Genomic DNA, 10,470 nt, shown 5'->3' on the forward strand with positions numbered 1-10,470 from the left:
GAACGGCTCCAAATTTTCTTTAACAGAGAGTCTCCAGACTGATCTGCGAGTGAAACCTTGAAAGCTCGCGAGATCAGGATGGTCTCACGAGGCTAGCTCTTACCTCATTTTAAGAAAAAATGCCCTAATTTTAAGAAAAATTTACTTATTAAGATTTCAATCTTTTGCAGTGTATACTTGGATTTGGTCAAGCTCTAGCCTAAAGCTTCACATTCTTTGGGTTGTTTCATTACTGAGCCAGATAAAAAAACTTTAGCTCCAAGAACAAAAGTCTCATTTTAGGTTGACAGCAAATGTTGCATTTGATTGGGAAACCAAGATCACAGCTGACGAAGAAAGAGAGGCTGAGATTACATTCAGTGATAATCTAGACGAGGAAAGACACAACAATAGAGATGAGCTAAAGGAAAGCAGAGTTGAGATCTTTTACACTTAACATTAGTTCTAATGCATTAATTAGATATAAATTACAATAGGCTTAAATATCTACGGTAGGTTAAAATTGTTTTTTGATTGTCTAATTTTCAAAGAAACTAAGACTTGAAGCCAGGATCATAAAACATTAACCCCTTAAAACATTCACAAATTAATTCATAAAATTAGTTAACTTTCAATAAAATTCTAATTGATTGAGATTAGAGTTCAGATAGCATCAAATTGTTAAAAAGAAGACTTGATGTTACTAACTGTTGTACTTCCTACATGGTGGAAGGACTAACAGGTCCTCGTTTAACCCGGTGGCTGGGACGTTATTAAACTATTTAGAAAAGATTGGTTGCTTTGAAGCAACACAAAAAACATTAAAACATTTGTAACATATTGCAAAATTAAACTAAAGCTTTAATGGTTCTATAACTCTCCTCCATCTAGAAATATTTGCCTATTAGTATTCCTCTTGCAGTTATCAGCTTCAAATTGTAGCTGTCTGCACACATCTCTGAGGTCACTGATGGCTTTTACTGTCAGAAATGATGAATTGGGGGGTTCGGATTAGCAGAGAGAACTGGATCGGTCATTGTAGCCTGTATATATGCCTCGTTAAGTTTGAAAAACTCCCCATAAAACTCATGCTTGTGCAGTGAGAATCTGGTTCCTGTTAGAGGTCATTTTACAGAGGACAGCTCAATCTGACGACACAAAGCTGTTGTCCCTGCAGCCATCATGGAACCATCTGTCATTTTCCTCCAGGCTTTGGGGCATTTAAGCACGTGCAAAGAGGACACCTTCACATCCTGTTAGGCTGCAGGGTCGTTCCGTATGCCGTCAGAGTGAGCTGCCCATGGTGGCATTTAAAAACTTACAGCTAGACTTTATTCTACAGGGATTTCATGTGACAAAGAGAAATAGAGCAGACCTGTGAAGGTGGAGCAAAAGCATAACGTTTTGAAAAAACAACAACATTTAAAGCACATTTTACAGCGATGCCCTAAAATAAAACATATAAAAATATATAAATTCACAACTCAGTTAACTAGTAAGTCCCCCAAATATATTGTTTTATTGTTTGGTTAATGTGTAAACAGCTTGAAACTCTTTAAGAATGTTGAAAACCATCTCAATCCTCCACTGATGCTTCACTTTGTGCAGATCTATGATATAAAACACATATTTGTGCTTAAAATAAAAATTAAACACCTATATGTAATTTAATTTAGCTTTTTGTTTATTATTTTTACACAATGCATTGAGTATATAAATGTTTCAGATGATAAGATACCTAAAAAAGCATAAACATTGAACTGCTGCTCAGCATGGCAGCTCTCAAAGTCTCCCTGAATCCTGCATGGATGCTTCAGCATGCAGCTTCATCGCTACCAGATAACAGGAAGCTGGACATGATAAGATCACTCATCAGAAGTGGGGGTTTGTCTGCAGGAACCTTGGGAAATAACCTTTCTGAAAAGATCCAGCTGTTTCAGTAAAAAGTCTTTATTCTGCATGTTGGTTCTGTGGTCTGATGAGGCCGACAGAGGGGGGGCGGTTTGTGAACGGGTGCCACTGGCCCTGGATGCTGGGACTGTCTGTGTGAAACGGCTTGCGGATACGGATAATGTCCAGGCCAGACTGGTTGGTCAGCTTGGTGAGGGCCTCCAGAATCTGCTGCGACGTTTTGTTGTCCACCAGCTCCTCCTTCGTGTTACCATTTACTGCAAGGTGGGAAAACAGAGAGAAAAATATGCTTAATTGGTTGAAAGACTGAATGAGATCAACAGAAGCATGTAGCTGTGAAATAGTCTATATAAAAATTAGTTTAGCTTCAGAGGGAAGCTATATATCGAGTGACATCACACTGCCCCCTACAGTACATTAAGAGCATTACATTACCATGCTCAGAAAGTCATTTTCCAGTTATTTCTTTAAATCAATGCATTAATATCTTCCAGGATAAAACAACATGTATGTTTCTTAAAAAGATTTATGACACAATCAAGAATATTTTGCATTTTTCTTTCTGACTACTGTTGAACTTATTTCTTTATTAGATTTGTTTCTGCATTGATCATTTATGTAACTGAATTTGCCAAATTTAAGTTACATAAATTTAGATTTAACTCTCACTTACATATTTAGGAGGCAATATAAAATGGCACCTTTCCTTATGGAGATCTAACAATTTAAGCAACTCTACAATATGACCTTCAACCCCACTATTAAAGGACGTAAACTCAATCAGAAGTGCATGGTAAGAACCAGATGGTGCGTTTACAGCTTATATGTATGAATCTATCAAAGTTTGTCATAGAGGCTAAGTTTACAAGTGATAAGCGCCAAATAATGCACTGTGTAGTGTTCATTTGAAGATAATTAAAAAATGAGCAGTAGAGTTTAGGGTTGCAACTGACAACTATTTTGCAAATCGATTAATCCGGCCAATTTTTTTTCCGATTAATCAATTACCGGTAGTAATCGCATAGACAAAGGTTCCTTAAAGACGACTTTAAAGGAAATTAAACCAGGTGAAACAAAAAAAATTCCACTTGTAGAGTAATGGATAGAGCATATTGACAGACATTTTTTCCCCATTTTAAATGCAAAATGTTTAAATAATTTTTTACAATATTGATATAATCACTGCTCTTAACGGGTTGCTCGTCAGCTAAAGGCACGTTTTACGGTCTCTATACTCCAGTTAACGATTAAACGAGTACCGAATTAGTTGATGATTATTGAAAATAATCACGATTAATCTGAATGTTTCAGCCCTAGTAGACTTACACTATAGTGCTGAAAGTATTTGCTCACCCATCCAAATGAATGGAATCAGGCGCTCCAATCACATTTTAGAAAGAATCCCTTGCTCTCAGGAACTCAGTGGACGGATGCCACCTGAGCACTAACCTAATCGTGAAATTTCCTCCTTCCTGATTATTCCCCAGTTAACTGCCAGCTGTATCATCAGAAAATGGAAGTGTTTGGGAACAACAGCAACTCAGCCATGAAGTGTTAGGCCATGTAAACTGGCCGAGTGGAGTGGGGTCAGAGGATGCTGAAGCTCATTGTGCGCAGAAGTCACCCACCTTCTCCAGAATCTGCCACTACACACCTCCTTCATGATTAGCTCAAGAACAGAGAGCTTCATGAATGGGAGCAGCTGCATCAAACCGATGCATCATCAATGCAAAATGCCGCATGCAGTGGTGTAAAGCACGCCGCCACTGGACTCCAGAGCAGTGCACGTCTTCTCTGGGGTGACGAATCACACCTCTCCATCTGGAAATCTGATGAAGAACAGTACTCATCTAACAGCACTGTGCCAGGTGTACAGTTTGGTGGAGGGGAGATTATGGCGTAGGGTTGTCAAAAGTATCAATACTCTGAAAAGTATTGGTAGTCAAAGGCTGTATCAGAATACAATCCTAATTTGGCATAGTATCAATACTAAATATGTGTTGTTTGCATATAACTGCTTTTTATTTCTAGATTTTTTGCTCATTAAAAAAATAATACCTTAAACAATTGATTATGTTATTTTTGGGTTATTCCTTTTACATTTATTTGTACACTTATAGTTGGAGCAAATTAATCCTTTGCTGGTGCCAGGAACTGAATATTTTTCATGTGTATAACTCAAGGTTCCTGTCTGCATGAAGAAATGTACTGTAATTTTCCGACTATAAGCACACCTGAATATAAGCCGCAGAAGCTAAATTGCATGATTTTTACATATACAAGCCTCAGGTTTTTTATGTTTACACCCAAACTGTCTTGCGCTCGCAATGTCCGTCTTTCTCGCTGTCGTTCTGTCTCGTACCACTCGCAGCAGAAGTCTGCTTCCGGAGGACGTCCGCATTCCTGCGTGCGCAGCTACCGTACTTGTGTGTTGAAGCAAAGGTGGATGGTAAAATCCATAGATTTAGGTACCGTATTACCCTAGTGGCCGTTAGCTGTAAAAGTCCATAGATAAGCCGGATTGTTATATAAGCCGAAAGGTCGAAAAATGGGGAAAAAGTCGCGGCTTATAGTCTGAAAATTACGGTATGTGCATCACTATATCATGCTGCAGCTTAATCCCCACATTTTCCTTTAGAGTTACACCATGATCTACTGTAACTAGGGACTCGCTTTTTACAATAAAGAGCGAGGAAGACAGCAGAGGAGCTTCAGAGGACATCTCTGAGGACATCTCTGCCGTCTCCTGTCCTTCTTCGCCAGGTTATTTGAAAAGTGTTTGAGTGTTTAAACCCAACTCTTATTCAAAAAATTAAATCTCTGATTCGGCTGAGAAACGATGTGCCATTTTGAGATTGATAACGGTCCGTCTTTAATTTTAATAAATAAGATTTTATGCCTTTAATTGTTTGCCGTTTTTTTATTCCCATGGTATCTAAAATGGTTTCAAGTATTGAATATTCCTGGGTACTGAAATCGCATTGGAAATTTTAGTTTGTCGACCCTGGTGTGGGGTGGGTTGTTTTTCAGGAGCTGGATTTGGCCCTTTAGTTCCAGAGAAAAAAAACTCTTGAGCATATTAAAAATTTTGGAAAATCCCATGTTCCAAATGTCCATAACGACATGGATAGCAGAATCTGGTGTGGATGAACTGGACTGGCCTGCACAGTCCTGATCTTAACACAAAAGAACACCTTTGGGATGAATAAGAGGGGAGACTGAGAGCGAGGCCTTCTTGTCTAACATCAGTGTGTGACCTTGCTTCTGAAAGAGGGGTCAAAAATTCCCATAAACACTACTAAACCTTGTGGACAGCCTTCCTAAATGATGGACACATTGAACCCCAATGGATTAGGAAGGGATGTGACTGAACCTCCTATGTGAGTCAAGGCAGTTGAGCAAATATCTTTGGTGATATGGTGTATTTTTAAAATCCACAAGCCTGATTCTAAAATTAAAATATGTACTTACAGTACTCTGCAACTATTTTAGGGACTTTACAAGCCTGGGGAGACACATAGACCACAGTCCCAGGGTTCTTCTTGGCATAATCCACCACTCCCTCTTCAATGAAGTCCCTGCAAGAGATAAAGATTTAAAACTAACTAAAAGGATTATACAGAACAGTAATTATAGATGTTAAATGGACAAATGGTCCCAACTACCCAGAGTCTTTCCATAAAAGCTTTTATGAACAGACAGCATTCTCCACATACAGCATTTTTGTTTTTAGATCTAAAACTTTTGGTCTCATCTGACCAGAACATCATCTTTTGGAAGTTGCCTCCAACACTCTTCTTCTTATGGCTTTTTTAAATAATGGATTTACTCTTGTTTGAACTTAATCAAACCTTATTGTCAGTTTTATGCACAGAGTGTATACAAAATGAAATTTCATTGCATACAGCTTATAACAGTGTAATATTACTGCAGTTGCAGTAGATAAACAATACTAATGCAAAGTGCAGCAGTGATCAGAGAGAAATAGTGTAGGAGAAAAAAGAAACCAGTTTAAATAATGGTGCATTTTTCTGACGCCCTCTAACAGATTTAGACAGAAAAGTAAATAATAAAAAAATGTAAAAAAGGGAAAAGTTTTTTTTTTTTTTTTTTTTAGATACCACCATATTTGAATGTTTTTAAACATTACCTGACTCCCAGTGAGCTCTGTGCTTTCTTAGAGAAAATGATGGAGACCCGCTTGAGCTGACAGACATACCGACCCACACCGTTCTGAAGAACGCTCTTCAGGAAGCGGCTCGGCGTCCCTCTGGATGTCATCCTTCAACCTTTGCCTTAATTTAAAAGCGAAAAGACACAGCAAGCCAAAAGATTGCAATTTATGAAACCAGTGGTCCGGAAAAACTCGTAGAGGACAACCTCCTGGGTACGCACACACGACGGTCCGTCAGTTTTCTGCTCCGGTGTGAAACATACGCGGAACTTTTAATAGTCTACCTAGATTTGGCCGTCAACATGTTGTGTGTGGCAGGGTTTCTTTGGCATCAAACAAAAGCAAATATAGAAATGTTACATTTAAATAAATGTAATAAATAAATTTAAACAATTTGTTTAAATAAATATGTCTTTAATATTTTCATGAGAACTTGCTCAATATAAAAAACTATAGAGACCTAAATACAACCTAAACAGCATCTACAAAATAATAATAATGATAAAAACAAAACAAAAAAAAAAAAAAACTGAGCGATAATTAAAAAAATAGCGATAACAACATTTTTTGTTTAATGTACTTAAACCTGCTCTAAATTGCCTATAAGAAAAGTATGGAAGCCAGTCTCCACCACTCTGGTATTGAAAATTAAACAAATTATCTCACTATAATTAGATACTATCTCATTATTTTTGAGTTACTATCTAATTATAGTGAGATACTATTTCATTATTTTGAGATACATTCTCATTATAATTAGATAGTATCGCATCATAATGAGATACTATCTCATTATTTTGAGAAAAAAAAAATCTCATTACAGTGAGATAGTAACTCAAAAATAATGAGATTATTTATTTTAATATCTTTTTAACAGAGTGGCGGAAACGGATTTCCATAGAAGGAACTGTGCACAGTTTCTTTTCTTTTCTTTTTCTTTTTTTTTTCCGTAAAAATTCAAAAAATATCCACTGGACTTGGTTTTCAAGATTTGAAGACGTTTCGCCACCTCTCCAGGAAGCTTTCTCAATTCAAATGTTTTTCTTTTTCTTTTTTTTTTTTTTGGTTTCCTCATTAGTGTAATTTGCAAAAAAAAAAAAAAAGCCACTCATAATATGGCGACGGCACTGACGCTTGAACCAAACGCACAAGCGGGCGTCTCTTTTCATTTCATGTTTCAGACGGAAGGGTTTTAGAGCGTACTAAAAACCCCGGGCTGTGAGGGAGCATGGGGTACAATGAGGTCAGACGTACAGCAGGTAAAACATGTACTTTATGAAATTGTGTGTTCTAATAAACGCATTACACCTTTAAGCTAATTTTACCATACCCGTCTTTGACTATATTCTAGCATAAAATGCTGTTTTATTTAAAAATACAACAACAAAAACGACTTCTTAGTACTCTACTGTCGCATAACAGTTGCTTTTGTGATTGAATGCACTGAATAATGCTTTGCATGCATTTCCACCTCTCTGTTTTTTTTTTTTTGCAGGTTAGATGAGCTGACGTCATAGCCAATGTGGAGAGGCCTGCTGCTTAAGGGCACCACCTGTCTCCTGCAGGTGTCAGCCCAGAGATTTCTCCATCAGAGGCATTTTTCCTCCCAGTGTTTTAGCCTCCTCACCAACAGGTCCCTCCACAAGCTTCCTGGGACTCCATGCATCCCTAGGATTAAGCAAACAGACTTCTTCCTATTTAACAATCTGATCAGGAGTTATAAAAAAGATGCCAAGTCCACTGTAGAGTTCCCACTCAGTCCCATCACAGTCACAGACATCAAGCAGTATTTACGCTCCAAAGAAATCCCCTTCCATGATGGCTACAGCTGCCTCCACATCCCCAGCATTTTCATCGACCCGTCCACGAGGAAGGACAGCTTCTCCCTGTTCATCGATAAAACCACAGGGCAGTTTCTGTGCAAGGACACGTTGGTGGAGGGTAGCTGGGAGGACCTCCAAGACTGTCTGGAGGTGATGCAGAAGGAGGAGCAGAGCTCCCTCAGCCCTCATGTGCTGCTGGGGTATCCAGAGAGCCCAGAGGAGCAGGAGGAGAGGGAGAGGGAGCTGAGAGAAGTGCAGGGGATCTGGTCTAGGTCGGTGACCTTCACAGATGTCCTGGAGGAGGAAGCTCAGCTGATTAAAACCATGTTCCAGGTGTGTTTTTTTTCTTTACATCACATCTTTACACTGCTCTCTGAAACAAAACATTGTCTAAAACCTCTTCCTGTTTACATTTAGACACTACATGCTGTCATTCCTAAAAACATGAGTTGTAAATAAAACTGATTGATGCACAACTAAAGAAACAAGGAAAGCAGAGCATCAAAGACATTTATAGGATGTTTTTGTTTTGAAAGTACCTGAAATTTGATTTGCTTAAAAACACAGGTTTTTGTTTAAAGTCATTTGAATTAAATTGGTTGATACCCCCAAATCATTGTTTTTATTTGGTGGTATCAGAGTAATGGGGACTGATTATAAAAAGCCCATTAAACTTTTTCTGATTTGTATTTGTATAAAATGGTGAATCCTGCATTGTTTCCATTCTGTTTTAAAATTACGCATGATTAATCACATTAAATCCTTATAATCCCTATTTTTTTTTTGTTTACATAAAAAAAAATGTTAACTGAAAACTTCACATGACATGAAGTTGTTGGAATTAGAAAATTTGTCGACTGTGTTTTGCGAGCAATAATCCAGTGGTTATCATTCCTCTAAAGGATTGTTTAATTTTTGCAGAATGCTGATTATTATGCGTTTTTATTTAATTACTTTTGTGATTTATATTGTTTTTGTGTTTTGTTTTTTTTTAGATCACCAAGATCTCCAATGCAACCCTGAAAAAGTTTGGAGTGAGGCTCTTTAAGCCCACCAAGAGTCTGGTTTTCCCCTGGTTTGGAGGTCCAGACTCCTCTCTAAAGGGGATCAAACTCCTCTCCGCCCAAAGGGTGGATGCAGAAAAAGTCGTCTATAATGAAGCCACGGTTCCAAAGTGCAGCTCCTATTTCAACTTGTTTGGCCTTGCCCTTGTGAACCGCATGGACTCGGAGGTGGTGGTGACCGGCTCCGAGTTGGACGCCTTGGCTGTAAGCCAGAGCACTGGGCTCCCCAGTGTGGCTCTCCCCCGTGGGGTCAGCTGCCTTCCTCCAGCACTGCTGCCCTACCTGGAGCAGTTCAAGAGGGTGACGCTATGGTTGGGGGGCGACATTCGCTCCTGGGAGGCATCAAAGATCTTCTCGCGTAAGCTGGGTCTGCGGCGGTGCACCCTGGTGCGGCCGGGGGAGTTCCAGCCGTGTCCGCTGGAGGCCCTCTCTCAAGGGAAAAACCTGTCTCGCATTGTCAAAGCCTCCATCCCAGCAGCACATAAGTCCATTGTGTCTTTCAAGCAGCTCAGAGACGACGTGTTCGGTGAGCTGATGAACACAGACCAGGTGGCTGGAGTTAAATGGACCAGATTTCCAGAGCTCAACCGGATCTTAAAGGGACACAGAAAAGGAGAACTCACAGTTTTCACAGGTACTAATCTGTCATGCTGCATTTATTTGAGGTTTGGTAAGATGGCTGGCAGGTGCAAAGGTGCAGTAAACGACAAAAAGGATCTACAAACGTACATATGATGCAAACTCTAAAATATATAAGCTCAATAAACAAACACTGCAAAAAATTGCAGAAATAACTAAAAATAGAAGCAAAAACTTACAATAAAAAAACAAATGCAAACAAAAAATGCTGCAAAAAACTGCAAGCAAAAACAAAATGCAGAAATCAGAGAGAATATATAAAATAGCAGCAAGCACCCTCCATAAGGGGAAAGTGCTCCAGACCCCTTGAGGGAGTCAAAGATAAAAAAACATATTGAACCAGACTCTCAATAGAAACGGGAAATAAAGTGCAGGAAAAAGAAAAAAGTTGGAGAAATAACTTTTATCTTTCATTTTCAAACGCATACTCTCAGTATTTCAGAATAACAGAATAGTTTTGCATATTTGAATCCAAAAGGCTCCCGATTGCAGCTTTCAATTCAGCTTTGAAGCCAAAACAATCCCTGTTTTCCAAATTTCTATTAGCCTTTTTTTTTGGCTTGCTACTCCTTAGCCGTGTGGCTTTCATGCTACAATTGCTACGCTACAGGAGGGATGATTGGAGACGGATGTATCGGAGTGGAACGTTTTGTCTTCCAGATTCTAGCAGAACATTCTGATTAGGGGGTGGAATCTGATGTGTATATATATATAAAAAAAAAAAAAGGTTTTTAGCCAAATACATTTGGACTTAAAGTAGGGTTGTCAAAAGTATCGATACTCAAAAAAGTATCGATACTGAAAAGTTGTATCCGAATACAATACTCATTTTCAAAAGTATCGATACAGTGCCACCACCAGTGGCACCTAAACAGTCATT

The 10,470-nt window shown here is 38.7% G+C and overlaps 2 protein-coding genes across 2 annotated transcripts in view; one reads left to right on the forward strand and one right to left on the reverse strand.

The window, feature by feature from the left end:
- Nucleotides 1-1,461: 1,461 nt before the first annotated feature.
- mrpl43 (mitochondrial ribosomal protein L43) lies at nucleotides 1,462-6,302 on the reverse strand. The gene is made up of 3 exons (XM_015387522.1): nucleotides 6,041-6,302; nucleotides 5,362-5,468; nucleotides 1,462-2,147 (listed from the first exon to the last, which is right to left on the reverse strand). The coding sequence occupies exons 1-3, from the start codon at nucleotides 6,169-6,171 to the stop codon at nucleotides 1,930-1,932; spliced, it is 456 nt and encodes a 151-aa protein (XP_015243008.1). The 5' UTR covers nucleotides 6,172-6,302; the 3' UTR covers nucleotides 1,462-1,929.
- Nucleotides 6,303-7,213: 911 nt separating this feature from the next.
- Nucleotides 7,214-10,470, forward strand: part of LOC107092744 (chromosome unknown open reading frame, human C10orf2) — a 12,520-nt gene continuing 9,263 nt past the window's right edge. Inside the window, exons 1-3 of the mRNA XM_015387379.1 lie at nucleotides 7,214-7,323; nucleotides 7,560-8,220; nucleotides 8,883-9,585. Of these exons, the coding sequence (XP_015242865.1) occupies nucleotides 7,585-8,220; nucleotides 8,883-9,585 (1,339 nt within the window). The 5' untranslated portion in view covers nucleotides 7,214-7,323; nucleotides 7,560-7,584. The remainder of the gene's footprint in view (nucleotides 7,324-7,559; nucleotides 8,221-8,882; nucleotides 9,586-10,470) is intronic.

This window comes from Cyprinodon variegatus, unplaced genomic scaffold, assembly GCF_000732505.1.
Source record: "Cyprinodon variegatus isolate N-32 unplaced genomic scaffold, C_variegatus-1.0 Scaffold18, whole genome shotgun sequence".
NCBI lineage: Eukaryota > Metazoa > Chordata > Actinopteri > Cyprinodontiformes > Cyprinodontidae > Cyprinodon > Cyprinodon variegatus.

Coding starts and splice junctions, on each gene's coding strand:
- mrpl43 (XM_015387522.1), bottom strand. CDS start 6,171: ATGACATCCAGAGGGACGCCGAGCCGCTTCCTGAAGAGCGTTCTTCAG. Junction 5,469..6,040: donor CAGAGCTCACTGGGAGTCAG/GTAATGTTTAAA, acceptor TATCTCTTGCAG/GGACTTCATTGAAGAGGGAG. Junction 2,148..5,361: donor TAAAATAGTTGCAGAGTACT/GTAAGTACATAT, acceptor CCCACCTTGCAG/TAAATGGTAACACGAAGGAG.